Source organism: Ornithodoros turicata, chromosome 7, assembly GCF_037126465.1.
Source record: "Ornithodoros turicata isolate Travis chromosome 7, ASM3712646v1, whole genome shotgun sequence".
Lineage (NCBI taxonomy): Eukaryota > Metazoa > Arthropoda > Arachnida > Ixodida > Argasidae > Ornithodoros > Ornithodoros turicata.
In genome coordinates this window covers 43,531,564-43,547,898 of record NC_088207.1, presented here as the reverse complement: position 1 = coordinate 43,547,898, position 16,335 = coordinate 43,531,564, and the positions used below count along the sequence as shown (strand labels likewise).

The 16,335-nt window shown below is 45.1% G+C and overlaps 2 protein-coding genes across 4 annotated transcripts in view; one reads left to right on the top strand and one right to left on the bottom strand.

Moving 5' to 3' along the window:
• LOC135401177 (17S U2 SnRNP complex component HTATSF1-like) overlaps positions 1-9,274 on the top strand; it is a 42,674-nt gene extending 33,400 nt beyond the window's left edge. For both annotated transcript variants that reach the window (XM_064633424.1, XM_064633425.1), the window contains exons 4-8: positions 559-758; positions 2,985-3,151; positions 4,161-4,257; positions 5,291-5,380; positions 8,842-9,274. In XM_064633424.1, the coding sequence (XP_064489494.1) occupies positions 559-758; positions 2,985-3,151; positions 4,161-4,257; positions 5,291-5,380; positions 8,842-9,183 (896 nt within the window). In that variant the 3' untranslated portion in view covers positions 9,184-9,274. The remainder of the gene's footprint in view (positions 1-558; positions 759-2,984; positions 3,152-4,160; positions 4,258-5,290; positions 5,381-8,841) is intronic.
• A 481-nt stretch (positions 9,275-9,755) lies between these two features.
• On the bottom strand, positions 9,756-15,089 carry LOC135401175 (uncharacterized). 2 transcript variants are annotated; one of them, XM_064633423.1, is made up of 3 exons: positions 14,580-14,669; positions 13,106-13,272; positions 9,756-12,004 (listed from the first exon to the last, which is right to left on the bottom strand). In XM_064633423.1, exon 3 carries the CDS (start codon positions 11,904-11,906, stop codon positions 9,978-9,980), a length of 1,929 nt encoding a protein of 642 aa, XP_064489493.1. In that variant the 5' UTR covers positions 11,907-12,004; positions 13,106-13,272; positions 14,580-14,669; the 3' UTR covers positions 9,756-9,977. The 2 variants fall into 2 exon arrangements, with proteins under 2 accessions (XP_064489493.1, XP_064489492.1); XM_064633422.1 differs by lacking the exon at positions 13,106-13,272 and having other exon boundaries at positions 14,580-15,089.
• Positions 15,090-16,335: the final 1,246 nt, after the last annotated feature.

The window sequence follows — 16,335 nt, the reverse complement described above, 5'->3', positions numbered from 1 at the left end:
GCTGTAATAGCTAGGGACATCGGTCTACATCACGTTACATAGCAGTGCGCTTACAGTGAAACTATAGGAGCCCTGTAGGCACCATCTTCAGAACCTGTACAATGGCTCCGGCAGCCTGCCCTGTGTCTAAAGTTATTAGGTGCAATTCGCTTCACAAATTTCTCTTGCTGAGCAATTCTGTTAGGGTTGACACACTACATTTTGTCCTTAGATTGAACATGGGTATGCATGCAGTAATCTAGGCAAAGAGTGCGTTGCTTAGCATCTTCCCTTACAGTCTTCCCTGTGCTCGACCACCCCGATTACATTGCCTCTTGTGGATTAATTATTTAATTGATGGTTTATTGAATCAGTGGTTTGCGTCCTCGTCTTCTGGGATTTGATGGCTTCAGGGGAGCAAGATGAACCACCGCTGTTTGTCAAATTTTTGCATGGGCACAAATAAATAGATGTGTTTAGTAGAATTGCTATTTGTGCTGCGATCTATTTGTGAGGCCTACATACCATATGGGCTGGAAATTTGCATATTTTGTACTATTGTTTCTCTTCCCTCTCCAGGCTGGTTTGATGTTGATGATGCACATAACACCAAGGTTTATGTAACCAACCTTCCAAATGATATAACTGAAGAGGAGTTTGTAGACCTTATGAGCAAATGTGGTCTCATAATGAAAGATGAAAAGGGTGTCTATAGGACAAAGCTCTACAGAAATAATGATGGCACACTCAAGGGTGACGCCCTTTGCTGCTACATAAAGGTATGTAAGTTCATGTGGCTTCTGTTTCTCACGTGGGATACAGTCAAACTCCTTTAGAACACACACCTTTTTAACGAAAAAACTACTACGACAAAATTTGTTTCCTGTCTTGCAGACCACCTTAGGAATAATGTAACTTTTGAGCATTTACAACAAATATCTTTACAACGATAACATTGGAATAGCGAAGTTAATTTGGGATCTGTTGGGGTTAATGTGGGGTAAGTTTGAACTTGTACAATGAGGTTCTGCAGCGGAACGGCGAATGACACGCTGTGCCCCGTTCTCCTGTCTTTCTCTTTCCAATGGGACTCCCCGTTGTATTGCGCCTCAGGTCACCATGGAAAAGTGTCACCATGCACTAACCCCATCACAAAGGGCAACTGGTAAAACCCACATTTTTTTGCCGCTGACTCGGATAACGTGACGTATGCAATGTGCTAGAAGAGGTGATTTCGGATGCTCAAAGCGACTGACGGTGGAGGAGGAAAAAATGTGACGTTGCAAAGGATTTCTGTTTGCGTGTATTGTACTACATCGACGGAATATCAAAAGACGGCCTGTTTCTCGGCGGTTTCGCACATGCTGACCGAAACCATACATGCATACCAAAAAGCACAAGATACGCAGTGAGACGCTGGTGACACCAGTCATCGTATTTGCGAAACAACGTTGTAAACAAACGGATTCGATGTGATTGTGTATCGGCACGACTGCTTTACCTCACATTTAAATACAACTTTTTAAGCCCCAGAAGCAAGTCATTCTCACACATTTTGGAGACAATCGCCAGCCCATTTTTTCCGAACTGACCTTGCGGTCATGGTGCTGTGGATAAAAACTGATATATATTGCATAAGAATCAAAAGTTGCTGCATCAAATTGAGATGATGTTTTGTTTGTTTTCTTATGTGTGTTTAGGAGAAGTGAGCCACGACAAAGCTGATTAGACTACCTCTACGCTATGCCCTATCTCTACCCGTAGATTAATAAGATTTTCTACTAAGTACGTGAACTTGGTGCACATCCTCTTTAAAACGCATTTGCTTTTGCACCAAATTTTTTTCGTGGTCTTTTGAGTTTCGTTACGAAGGTGTTTGACTGTACATATGTACCGAACCTCATTGTTCCAGTCTCATCGCGATTCTTTTTCCCTTCAATGCTCCGACATGCGGTACGGTGTGCATGACGAAATCCATCACATCTATCAGAGTGTCAAAACCCTTTAAGTGATACCTCTTTAGATTAATGAACTTGTCTGGCATCCCCTCAAGCAGTTCCTGTGATCACGGTACATACAGGTTTGCTAGTGTAACCTCACGTTGATGAAGAGTATTGTTCCCTGTAAGCTGGCTATGTGCAACCTCACCTAGATAAAGGAAGCCGCCTTAACGGCTCCTCGTCAATCTCCACGGGGACATGTTGGGATGTTGTCGGCTTCAACCAATCACTGCAGATGATTTCAAGTGACTTTCTGTGGCTAGCTGTGGCTGACCATGTGTCTCATGGCGACTCGCCGAAAGCACGGTCGTGACTGGCGGACACTTAGTTGCTACATCAAGTTGTCCAAGAGATTGGTCTTTCTTTATCTAGGTGACATTGCATAGTGTTGGTGTCAAACCTGTGAGAGTTTGCCCATTCTTTGAGTTTTTTTCGACCCGGAGATGGGGGCTCGCTGTGACCTCAAATCTGTCATCACTGTGCCCAAGTAGCCAGAGTGCAAGCTGAGTCGTGGTGGTCCGAGAAGATTTCAAAGTGGTAGCCCCGCTCCAAAACAGCGGCACTGGCCTTTGTTTCGCCCGTCGTGTGATGTCAGGTGGTGCTCTTCGAAATAAGCTCCTTTCAGTGGCTCTCTCCATGAACGGCTCTACAAGCAGCAAGCAAAATATTGGGTCTCTGAAGCGTACAATTACCCTGTTCTAACGCGGAACAGAATTTCATGAAATTCCTTCACAGGACCATTGGTTGTTTTGTAGATATCATGTCGTGAACGTTGTATCATTAATATTGTCAGATAATGTGCCATGTGTACTTCTCTGTGATGTTTGATGTCAGAGGCTGCTTTTATAAAGAGTTTGAAAAGAATTATGCCTCTTAGGTCCACTTACTTACTTACTTACACTCATCTTACTTTGCATTGGTGCTTTTTATGAAGATTTGAATCGTATCATTTCTGATATTACAAGCTGTACTAATGTGAAGTTTTATGTTTTCATCAATACCCAGATAGAGTCCGTGGAACTGGCACTGAGCATTTTGGACGGATATCGTCTCAAAGACAAAGAAATCCATGTAGAACGTGCAAAGTTTCAACTGAAAGGAACGTATGACCCCACCAAAAAACCTAAGAAGAAGAAAAAGGACAAAGAGAAGCTTAAAAAGAAAATAGAAAAGTAGGTGCATCTAAGTGGGCTCGTGCCTGCGATCTGCCTATGCCATTTATTGCAACACTATACATGCTGTTCCCCCCTTGGCAGGAAGAGAGACAGAGAAATGAGTCACCCTCACTGCTCATTTTATTGATTATTATTAAACTTGCGCATTTATTTTTGAGCACTCCTGTAACTGTTTATCAGCAACTATAATTTGCGGGAAATTCTGACCATTTATGTACATATACTTATCGTACTTACAGTCGACCTCCGTTTACCCAGGTTTCATTTATTGAGGACCTGCAGAAAATACCCAACACCTAACAACCGCCTCCACTTATCCGGTGGGACCTATATTTTACGACCTATATTTTGTCATGTGCAGGGCAGGAGACAACCTTGAGGAACTAACTCATTTTCCATGATGTGTGCTGCACGCTGACCAGTTCAGTAGTGTGAGCTGCATGATGGGGTCACTGTTCCGCAGCTTTCGTAATATTCAGCCGCGGCAGCTTTGTGCCAGTCAGAGCATCGGAAGACAGAAATCAGCCCAGCAAGCACCGCTGCAATCTACAAGAGCTAGAGATATCATGCCTCACACCAGAATGACACGCTCCTACATGGTTTAGCCACAGCGTCTCGCATCCAGCAGTCGCATGTGCTGTGTCGGCTGGTGCTCTGTGATATGGCCTGTAATGCTGCTAGAGTCATGGTGTATTAAATACGCGGGAATACGGGAAAAACAAAGTTCCAATGCTTGGGCGCACAAGTTCAGGGGGCATTAACTATGTGTGCATCAGTTTTGCAACTAAATACAGTAACATTAAATGGAAAAGGATAAATGCCAGAATTTGCTGGTTTACGAAATACGCTGCATTTTTTAGGCATGAAAGGAAGCGCAAGTTCTTTGGAGTTTGTCTCAATTTTGGGCACTGTTCGACATAACTCCAAAACAAGCAGAGGGGCCTGCTTTGACGTTGTGAGGTGTTGTCTTCTGCCGTTTATGTGTGCTAATGTCACTTGCTTGCAGGTTGTTTGATTGGAGGCCGGAAAAGTTAAGGGGTATGCGACTGAAGCATGAGAACACTGTTGTTCTGAAGAACATGTTCGACCCTGAGGAGTTTGAGGTACACACTTTCTTTGGGATACTCATAAGGGCCTTATTCATCTTTTTAATGCAACAAGTGATTACCAGCAGGAATGACAGAGAAACAACGAGAAACAAACAAAAAAAAGTCAGTCATAGATGGGAAGATGACGTTGCACTTTTGTAGTAGCTGACTGCCAATGATGGTAAATGCAGTAGCCCTGCTCACATCCCCTTTTATCCAGATGAGATGGGGTGATGAAGGATAGGTACAGCAGGGGAGTTTAAGAAAGTCAGAAAGACAGAGAATTATTAGGGCTTTAGAATGGTAACAGGCTGAACAGGTTGTCATGGACGGAAGGACGACTAGGACGTTGTGCAATGACGGATGGCAAAAAGCAGGTGACTGATATTCGCAACCTAGTGCACAAGTAGTGTATTCCCCGATTTACTGAATTCTTGTTTGGCTTTTTGCCGACTTGAGCTTCACGATTTATTACCAAGATACTCGGAAGGGACACGTGTTGATGATGATGATGCATGAGCCATCAAAGCTTGAGGTCCTTCAACACTGGATACTCCTTGCGCTAAAGGATGTGCGAGTTCACTTTGATGTGCTTCTATCACTGGACAAGTATAGTTGAGTGCTTGGGAATTGTTGACACGAAAAAGTAGGTGGCAGAGATAGCAAGACCTTGACACCAAGGTCATGTAGTTCGTCTCCTTGCTCCCGTATCTCGTTTACGCTCTCACATACACGTGCTTGGGAACACACCTTAAAACCAATGGAGACTTCACACTTTGCTTTGTGTGTCATTTCCTTTGTTACATTCCCCATACCCATATACACATTTTACTTTCATTTACTTTCATGTCATTCAGTGTGCTTTGTAGAGTTATTGAAAAGCCTGAGGTCTCGATGAGCCATGCTAACTCTGTTCTGTCCTGTTCTACTACTTGTAACTGTGTAATATGAAGTGATAAGCTTTACATGCCATTTGTGCATCTGGTGTCATTTCTTCTCCGTGTTCAGAATCTCATTTGTATTACTCTTCTTAATAATATCCCTGCAGAAGGATCCTACCTTGATCTTGGAGTATCAAAAGGACTTAAGAGAGGAATGCACAAAGTTTGGTGAGGTGAAGAAGGTTGTGGTGTATGACGTAAGTACATCTCGTTGCATGAGCATACCTAACAAATGTTTAAGGTTTCTTTCCACTTTTAAAACTCCTGTCAGTAAAGTTAGCGAGGCATGATTTTTCGTGACACATCATTACAGTAGCGGCAGCAACACATCTTCTCAGATGCTGTCAAACACTTTACTAGCTGACTTGGCAATATTGCACTGAAACAGTGCTGCTCTAATGGTGCACTCAAGACGACTTGGGCCTACCAATGTGTTCTCAAGATACTGATGAACAGAGCTCTTAGCGTTCTGCAAATCCGTGATTCCACGAAATTTCGCTGAATTGTCCCTGTCTCACTGTTGTTTTCCTCAGAATTGTGTGTGTTTCGGAAAATCTTTGAAATATTAAAGACCCGTTTGAGGATTTCATTTGGATCAGCGACATTTTCGCGGATTAAACCCAGTCGTCCGTGACTGCTATATCTAACACGACTGCTGGCACTGGCACAGCTGAACGTGCTGCGATGAAAGAAAATTTAACGACAGGAACGACCAGGAATCCAGCGGATTTTTAGAACCCACTTCGCAGAAATGTTAGGAAAGTAGTTGCTTTCCTTATAAACTCTCGAGTAGCACATTGTCAAAAATTCTGGGGATAGACCATGCAGGCAATTGAAGATAACACAGATTACAGGTTAATACAGTTAATACAATGAAAAAACGGCTAATACGCCCAAGTGCGGTTTCAGCAATCTGCCGATTAGGGCCCTGTGTTTTGGGGTTTTATGTTCTTTTGAAAAAAAGCGAGGGGTAAAATCGAGTTTTATTTCAGGAGCCGTAAAACAGGGTAAGGCCGGACAATATTGGGTGAAAAATTTGAAACAAGGCGCTTCCCACATTTTAGATGAACATGAGATGCGGAACAGCCGTGCTCAGTGTCCAGTGCTTAGCATTCTCCGGTACCGTTATAGGGACTGTGTGACAAACTGGTGGCGCCGCGATGCAGTCTCCGGAGAAAGTACCTGGTGTGACAGCCGTCGTGTAGCCAGCTCTCTTTACATGTGAAGTGAGAGAGTCTTTTTCGCCACACTAGATCTGTTGCATCGCTAACTGTGCATGCACCTAAAAGAACTCTTCACTAGGGGCCAGATGTTTCATTTCTGGTGATTTCTATGCTTCAAACGCCACCCAGGGTACTAGACTCGCAGCACCATAGCGTTTGGTCATTGCAGGAGTTGTGCGCAACATTAGCAAATATATTCCATTTCTTTTGTTTCAGTTTCGATTAAACTGAATGAGGATGTGCAATGCTCAATGATTTACAGTTTCTGCTTTCGTGAGGGTGAAACTCTGCTGGATAACCGTATCGCCGTCAGATGCACCGTCCAAACGGCGACTTTATTTGGAGATAATGATAGGGGTGCGTTTCATCGCCGGAGCCCAGAGACAATATTGCTCCCGGTACTGTGGTTGACGAGCCTCATAGTGAGAACGGCAGTTCTATGTTGTCCAAAAAGTTTAGTATTTATGTACTGACCATTTCACAAACCGTCGCGACGCATGCCCACGGCGGTAGCCGAGGTAAAAAACTCAAATCAGTGGTACGAAGGGAATTGCCTCAGGACAGGAGCTGCCAATATTTCGAACAGAGTCTGTTCTGGGCACTGTCCTCATCATTGGCATCGTATTTAAAGGGTTATTTGTGACGTGTTAAAGGTTCATGCGAATTGTGGGTCAACAGCCCGGAGGGAAGAGAGGGTCCTTACGTGCATAGAACGGGTGGGGTGATGTCACGTCGGATACTCCCAAGACCGGCGCTGGCGCGAAAGAGCAGCGTACCCACCTTGAGTGTCGCACGGTCCCTATTGGTGGCTGAATTGGCACTTTGCAAGTTCATTTTTGTTTTTTGGGGGGTTTAACCGAAGTGATGGTGATGCAGATCAGGGGGTAAAACGTGTCTTACCCTAAAACACACTGCCCAATCATGATCTACCTTAGAAAATACCACTTCGACAGTATTGCTGCCATTTCTAAAATTAGATTCTATACTGGGTATACAACTTAATTTTCAGTTCCAGCCAGGGGCGGATCCAGACCATCGGTTTGAGGGTGGAGCATTTTTTTTTTTTTGTCGAGCGCGTGGTGGGGGAGGGGAGAGAGGGAAATTCAGTGTATAGTCTGACGTTTAGGGGGGGGGGTGCGATCGCCCAACCGCCTCCCCTTTGATCCGCCACTGGTTCCAGCCAGGTTGAATTTGTGGAAATCAACTGTATAAGCTTTATTTTCGTTAAATTGGTCTTAGTTAACAACAGTTTATGAGAATGTTAGGGGACAATTGTGATGCAGACCATATAAAAAATTAGCCAACGATAGTGTAGCCAAGGAGTGCTTCTGGTAGGTTCATATATAGAGCCTGAAGTTTTCGGAAAATATTTTTTCTAAATTTGGGGGCTAAAAATCGGGTAAATAAACACGTGATCGAAATTCATGCGAATTTGGGTGGGAAAACTTCCAGTGTGCTAAATTTGAGAAGATAATGGACTCAGTTACTCAAACAAACTGTACTGGTTTGGTACAAATGGTGGTATAACTGCGTTTGCTGCCAAACAAGTTAGTGTGCATTCCTACAGACGTCTCAGTGAGGGCAGTTTGCTGGGTAAAAATCTGGTTTCACCTTAAAGAGGCAGCCTTCAATTCGGGGTGCAAATTTGGGGAAGAATCAGGTTAAACCCAAAAACTTCAGGTTCTATTCATACTAAGGGAAACCATGAGTACTGCAGTGAAGACATGTTTTTGTGGATACTTTTGTACACATTCAGTTAGCTGTGTTTTAAAACTCTCAGACTTAATCAAGAAATCTTTTGGAGCACACAACAGGTTGTAGCTGATGTCTTGTTATTCGTCCAATGTCTCAGGCATACTTTGGGACATTGTAGTATACACTTTACGAAACATTTGTTATATTTGCACAACTCTAGGTCCAACGGACATTTGCAGGTGTCATTCCCTCTCTTTCACAGAAACTACTGTGAAACTACATTGGCCATACAGCAATGTTATGTTTTAGACACCGCAGGTGTATTTGATATGCTGCAAGCTCTGTAAATTTTTATTTGGAATGTAGTATTTGGATATTTATTCATCCATTTCTACAAGTGAACTCCTGTAGATCACTTCTGCCCACGAGTCTGAAGATGTCTGTGATTGACTTCAGAGGGAGCATGACTCCTCCGAGTCAATGTAGTGCACCCGAATCCTTCATACTGTGGTTTCTACTTGGAGCACATTTGTGTAGTTTTAGAGGAAACGCTTAAAATATATGTATATGTGTTTACAAAACGTGTGAACTGGCCTCCCCGTCTGCCCGGCGTCACCATTTAATGGTACGCCACACTCTCGATGTACGAGACACGCTATTCTCTGGTGGAGGTATACCTCTGTGACTGCAGCTCACATGTTGTCTCCTGAACATAGAAATGTTCGTCTCTGTTCTTACAGCGAAACAAGGAAGGTATAGCAACAGTAACGTTCAAAGAGCCAGAGGAAGCGGATGCCTGCATTGCTCTGATGAACGGCCGGTGGTTTGCGCAACGACAGCTGGTAGCAGAAACCTGGGACGGTCGCACAAGGTTTAAAATTATGGAGACAGAGGAGGAACTAGAGGAAAGGCTCAAGAAATGGGATGAGTACCTAGAACAGGATGATGAGCTGAAGGCGGCATCGTCTAGTAGGCATAATCCAACATATGGAACTAAAGGAGAGGGAGATACTAAAAGAGATGCCTCCGAAGTGAGTGAAGTGGATGAAATCGTGTCAAAACGAAGAAAAGAAGAGAAGTAGCAAAAGTGTGCTGTCTGTGCTTGAGACAGATGTGTACATATGTGGAAGCTTGTGTATATATGAGCAAAAGAAATCTACACGTTGTTTTATAGGTTGTGTGTGACTGGAGTTTATTTTGGAACATTCTTAACGCAAAACACTTCCGAGATACTGAACTATGCTAGAAAGGCACCTGACACCAATTGTAGTTACTGGAGCTGTCTAAGGCAAGCTTCCACCTGGGGCAGCAGAATCTTGAAGCATGGAAGCTAGGACTCAGGGATCCCTCCAGCTTTATGCTGCAATGTCCATTCCAAGAATGAGGGGCACTTATTGCAACTTGCTGTTCCCAATATTTGGCCCCAATATTGTTCCCAATCAATCAAAGTGTGGGGAATCAAAACAAACTGTTCATTGCTGAGTCATGTATGCTGAGATTGGTGTCCTCCTCCTCTTTGGGGTAATAGCCAATCTATGTTTGCACATAGTTTCAACCGACTCTTCAACCCGCATCCACCCCGTTATCAACATCTGTGGGATTTCTCTCTGGAGTGATCAACTCTCAACTATACTAACTGCTTGACTAGTAACTACTAACCTGTATTTGCACAATCCTTCAATTTACATCCACTCTCATTCCAAATTTGTCGACAGTGTCTGTGCATAGTCAGTGGACGCTTTGTGCAAAGTAGACTAGCTACTAACCTGTATTTTCATCTCTCTTCAAGGTGCATCCATCCTATTCGTTTATTGTTATTGGATCTATTTCTCTTTTTGTTCATTTACAGCACAAAACCATGAGAATAACACAGAGGTTAGAGTAGCTGAGGTGATCCACTTGAAGATGTCTTCTGCGGGGAACTTTTGCAGGTGTAAAGTGACGTGTTTCCACACTTGAAAGCATTTCTGAACTGCTGCATCATGGCAGTAGCAATATTGCAGCGTAGGTCTCCAGGAAGGTATCGATGTTGCGACGACAGTGTGCCACAGTTGGTCAAACAAAACCGTCGGAAAAATATGACATCGTGGTCGTCTTCTGCCTTTTCGTGCTTCCGCTCGTGACTGAGGTCATGGGAAACCTTCAGTGCGATGATCACAGCCAGTAACTCTTGAACGTGATGACCCGTGATACTGCGGTCTTTTATCCTTCTGCTGATGAGTTCCTCGTAACATTGCAAATTGTACCCTTTGAGTTGGTTGCTCCTGGACACTACAGTGTTTCCTAGGGCAGAGAGGACAAGACCCTCTCCAAGGGCTGTTCCCAAGGCAGCGTAGTTAAAGCGCTGATTCCCGCTGCTGAGGTCAAACAGTTTCGGCAGCAAGTGAACAGTTGTCACAACTATCTTTTCATGTTCTGGGAGGTATCCAATAATACCATTATATTGCCAATATGAAAAGGGGAGAGTGACAGCGCCTTCCGAGGCAGTTCTTAGAGCTTGATCAATTTCGAGAACTTGAGCTACATTTGTGATGAAGTCACCACTCAAATGTTGCAAGAGGGGAGCTGAGTAGTTCTTCACTGTCTTACTCCATATGTGAAATCTACGCATGGTTTGCTTAAGTTGAAGGCTTGCAGACCCAGAAGACCGAAGTTCTGTTTGGACGTTTGAGTGTATCTTGGACATCATGGACATCACCTTGTCTTCTGCGGTCTCAGGTTGAAAAGTGGCGGCGACATAGATGTGGAAGTGCGGTGCTAAGTACTGGCTAGTCAGTCTCAAACATTCATATTCAGGTCTGCCCTGCTGAAGATATTTGTGTCGGAAGTCGTGAACAAGAACATGAGATAGGACCAGTAACAGAAGATAGATGTTCCTGTTTTTTGGAGCCAACACTGAGATGAGCTTAAGTCTTTCTTGCACAGCAGGGAGCCTATGGACGAGTACGGTGCTCTCCAAAGTAAAGGTGTGATTGGCCACTAGTTTGTTGAGTGCGGCTATCCATGTGTCGGGCTTTATACTTGAAGGAAGAGTCTTGAACGTCCTTCGTACGGAGATTCCCTTGTGTTTTCCAGCGAGAGTCTTGCTGAAAAGCACATCTAATTTCTCAAGGTCTACCTCGCTTTCAGCAGGGCTCAGGTCCATCGTATTAATCACAATCCGCAGGTACATCTGAAGATTAACATCCAGTCGTTGACCGAAAATGCTTGAAAGTGTAGTTCCAACGTCAACATGCACCTTTGGTGGCATGGTTTTGGAGCGGTTCGGCCTTTTGCTAGTTCTGTACGTGACGTTCAACGCTGTGGGAATGCCTAGACGCAGGGATATCTCTACCATGTTGTAGAAGACATCGCTTATTGCTATTGATCTCAACCATTTGACGAGGTGAATATCGAAAGAGGTAGCTATATTACGCAGCAGTACTGTCATCGACGTGTCCTTGGAAAGAAAGGTCCGACAGCTGTCGTAGAATTCTTTAATACCGTTGCGAATGGTTCCAATCGGCGGCTGACCATCGTGTACGACGGTCAGGTCGTCGTAGACCGCCTTCCTGAACTTCTGCACGGCTTCATCAATATAGCTGCTGGGGCCATCACCGTTCCTTTTAATCCATTGCTTGCAAACGTGGCGGTAGAAGTCCTCGCACGGGTTTACGGATGGGTCAATGATACTGTTGGTGAAGTCGTACATTTCGCGGCAAGATGAGCCCTGGCACATGTCCCTTCCGAAGGCCTTCTGTGACTTGGACGTTGGTTTGCTAAAAAGGAACGCTAGGACGCACGTCACGAAAACGGCCACCGCCATGACTGTGATGATAATTACAGCAGCTTCTGTCCCGCTCGGTGCTCGACGCCTGTCGAGCGCTGTACGACGCGTGTCGGTTACGGGATGTTCAGGTGGAGCTAGAAGGAACACAATTGAAGGGTAGAAATTAGGCATCCACACGGTTGCTTAAAGTGCAACTACAGACTCCATCATGTAAAAAGCCTGAGTCTGGACAGGATGAGCACACCTCCCTATAGGTCTTCCCAGACTCAGGGTTTTCACATTATGGAGTTTGTCCACCACAAGGCCTACATCTATGCCATACTCATGCTGCAGACTAAATCTCGCGTCTTCAGGAATCGAAGTTTTGCCATTGCAATTCACGTGTCGCATATTACATTCTCCCAAAACAGTTGTTTCTCTACGTAACACGGAATTATAATAAAATTTCTAGTTTTTAGGAGTATGACGTCATAGTGTGCCTGGTCTCACACCCGTCTAGCAACATTGCCCGTCAAAGGTCGATTTCCATCTCCTCACAGCTGCTGGCAGTCTTGTAACGTGGGGAGGAGAACGGAGAGCCGAAAGGCACGCGCGCGCTATTGCTAGGGGACAGACGCCAGTGCTCTCGGTAACGTCAGCCACTCTTGGAGCGTCCGAAACAATGAAGTGTTGCGGGTTTTTTCGAAAATTCGTGAAAGCATCACGCAGTGTTTACAGACGACATTTATATACTGCGTACTGTCTTTAATTTATAATACGTACAAGGGTCGGTTCACCGATACTTTTGCTCGAGAGAAATCAGTGCATAAATGTAATTCAATAAAACTTTTGGAGGATGAAGTGCAACCCTTCTCGGGTCGGCGGCACGTGCAGCAGCGGTAGCTATCATGGCGGCGAGCAGTGTGTGTATAGATGTGGAACTGCGATGCATGGTCAAGTTCCTTGTGAAGGAGAACGTCAGACCAGCTGAAATTTTTCAAAGATTACAGGCACAGGATGGGGAACAAACGATGTCAAGGGGAAGAGTGTACGAATGGCGCAGATAGATTGACGAAGGGCAGTATATGGTGACGAATGAACCACACGGACAGGTTCGTCCGAATGCAATCACGCCAGTGAACAAGCAGTCGTTGAGCAAGCCATCCTCGAGAACCGGCGAGTAGCAGTTCGGGACATTGTAGCCCAACGTAAAATTACTGTCGGCAGTGTGGAGACAATCATTCACGAGCACTTACTGTTTCGCAAAGTCTATGCAAGATGGGTTCCTGGACGCCTCAATAGACGAGTTCAGGAAATCCCAGTGCTCTTTGCACACGCATTGCATCCTGGGCGCTTGCTGAGCGGGGCAACGAAGAATAATCCTTCCCATTTTTCTTTCGCTGACCTTGACACGTCGTCGACACTAGACCGGTAGGGGAGAAATCGGAAAGGTTTGGAGGCCACCCGTTTCTTTCGTATTAGTAAACTCCCACAGTTCAAAGCGACGCTAAGCACTCTGGTATTGCGACCAGAAGGGAGGGCGCATGGCAGTCTCTGAGCAGCTACTGAACCAGTTACGATCCGAGGGGGACGAACTTCTTGCAATCAATTATCACACGTGATGAAACCTGGATGACCCCAAAGACAAAAAGAAGCAACATGTAATGGCGAGGCTTCCGCGCTAACGATGCAACCGTCTGCAGGGAAGTCCATGTGGACTGTCTATGGGACATGTGGGGTGTCATCCATGTGGACTTCTTGGAGCAAGGGGTCACGATTAATGCCCACTACTACTATAAAATAAAGGGTGCCCTGCGAAACGCATTTCGCAAGAAAAGGTCTTGCATGTTGTACGGAAGGGTCGCATTCTTCTTCATGACAGTGCCCGGCCTTACACGTCGAATTTGACGGCAACGCTGGCCGAAATGCGCTGGGAGGTTTTACCCCGTGCCCTTTACAGCCCATATTTAGACCCCAAGCGATTAGCATTTATTTGGGCCCCTGCAGCTTGGAGGAAAGACGTTTCACACAGATTGAAGCCTTCCAGGAAGACGTCCTGCAGTGGCTACGACCTCCGTTCTATGCCAAAGGCATCAGAGTTGCCACAGCGACGGCAGAGGTGTTTCATAGAGGCGCACGGTGAATACTTTGCAAAACTGACGTAATTTTGTGCTTCCCGAATTTTCCATTGTACGTTAACGAAATAAAAGTCTCGGTCAACCTTGAACTACCCTTGTATCTAACATACATAATACTTACATAGCGTACAATTTATTACAAGACGTTGGATTAGGACGCATTCTGTATTTGTTTATATCCCTGTTACATTGAAGGAAGCTGTACGCTGTACTGCAGTAATGGTACCGCTCCAGGGGGCGCATGGGAGGCGAACGTGAGTTTAGGTAAGGTTAGTCCCGGTTGTTTCATTGTAACTCCTGGGGCGGAGGGGTCCAAGGGAAGCGGAACCCCCGCCCTCCCCCCATTACGCAGGCTCCAGTCGGTGCCTGCATTTGTCTTGGACCCCGTGTCGGCATCAAACTCCGTTTTTTTAGCAGACGTTCGCATAGGTTGCTAGTATGTTATTTTCGCATTGAACTTAAAAAAAAAAAAGACTGTCGTAAGTATTGCTCATTTAGGTTTATTCGCAACAAATATTTCAAAAGACATTCGTACATGTACAGTTTCCTAACTTTAGACAAAAAACAAACAAACAAACAAACAAAAACATACCTGACAGGCTTAGTTTGTTCACTTGAGGAGTCAGGTCAAACGTCACAGTCTTTCCAAGTGACCGTTCGTTTTGTTCTTCCCCTTGACAGGCAGAAAGAATATTAGGCTTCGTACATCTGCTCGTTGTCATTTGTGGCCCCGCGCGACAAATATAAACTTCATCGGATAATCGCCTTCCCGTTACGAATTTGGTTCCGAGATTCCCGGCGTCACTTTCAGCCACGCCTTGGTTCCCGCTCACCAACGTTGTTATCGAAGTCGGAATGCCTTCGCATATGCCACGATGGAGTGAGATTCCTCCCTCGGTAAAACTTGCGGGTGTAGTTCCGTCCGAAGTTGCCATCATTCCTCACTGTCCCGAGCTCGACGACTTTTCTTCTTCTTCTTACCGTGTGTTCACACGAGGAACACTCCAGCTGAAGATGCGAAACACGTCATAGCATTTTGCAGCCACACAAGCGCGAGCGTTCAACGTCGTCATGTCTTTCGTAGCAGACGATAGTGTCGGTACCCAAGCAGCACAATGTACTGAAAGTCGAGTGCAATAGGGGTGGACGGTATGTGTCTTATCGATGTTCCTTAGTTTCACGAGTCTGTTCAAGGCCTTCCACCTACCCGTCCACCCCTATTGCACGCGACTTTCAGTACATTTTGCTGCTTGGGTAGTGTCGTCTGCGCGCAGTAGGCAATTCCCGATATTCCTGGATTGCTGGTGCGATTGCTCAAGACATAGACGCGGCGGAACTTCCTGAGCAGTGTCTTGGTTTTTCTTCCACTAGAATATTCCGTGGGGATCTCGCTCGTGTGAACACGAGCATAGAACATAGAACGACACCGTTTCAGTGCTCGATGCATCAGCCGTTGATGCAAGGTGGATGAACATCTGGCTTGGTTGATGTCTTATGTTGTGCACAAGTCCCACGTGTCATGGTTGCGTCGTCATTATGACACCTTTACATCAAGTGAAATTTTCAATGTGCTATTACCAGAACCGATGGAAGAAAAAGTGTGTTATGCAAGGGTATCCGAATCAACGTGCCCCAAATTTTTAGACAGCCGACGTTCTACGCAAATGAAATCAATTAAATGTTACTAATCTTACATCATAGTCGCCAGTCGTTTATCAGATGTGCCCAATTAATGAATTAGATAACACTGATTAGCTAACTTTTAAGATATATGCGTAAGGGTCGAGAGGTCAATTGGAAAGTTGTAGGGAAACATCCAACCGGCGTGTTTATAAAAAGGCACGCCGATTTTATTTATTTTTTTGCCTAAAACGAAATTTCCCTAGACGTAACGAAACCACGTGACGACGCGTTCCGCAACAGGATTGAATCTCCTTCAGAGTTTCACATGTAGGCAACACTGTGCCCCACCTGCATTGAGTTATTGCTGAGCATGGCAAAGATAAACTTGCCGGCAAAGAGAAACTTTTATGGGACGCTACCCAGTACCCTGGTACCCTGTTGTCTTCAATGGCCACAATACATGAAGTGACATACGTGGTGGTGTATGATTATTTCGACCCCATTGTGCACAACCAGCTCAATGTCTAATAATTGTGCAAATAAATTCCATTCCAAAGCGTATTCGGAGCATAATCCTGCACGTACGTAATATTCTGGCAGAGATCACTCATACATATAATGTCATAGCTGGAGCAACCCACAAGAAGGGGGTGCTGCAAGTCACGCATGGAGCAAATAATCGCGACGGGTCACCTCCCTCTCTCTCTCTTTCTTTCTCTCTCTCT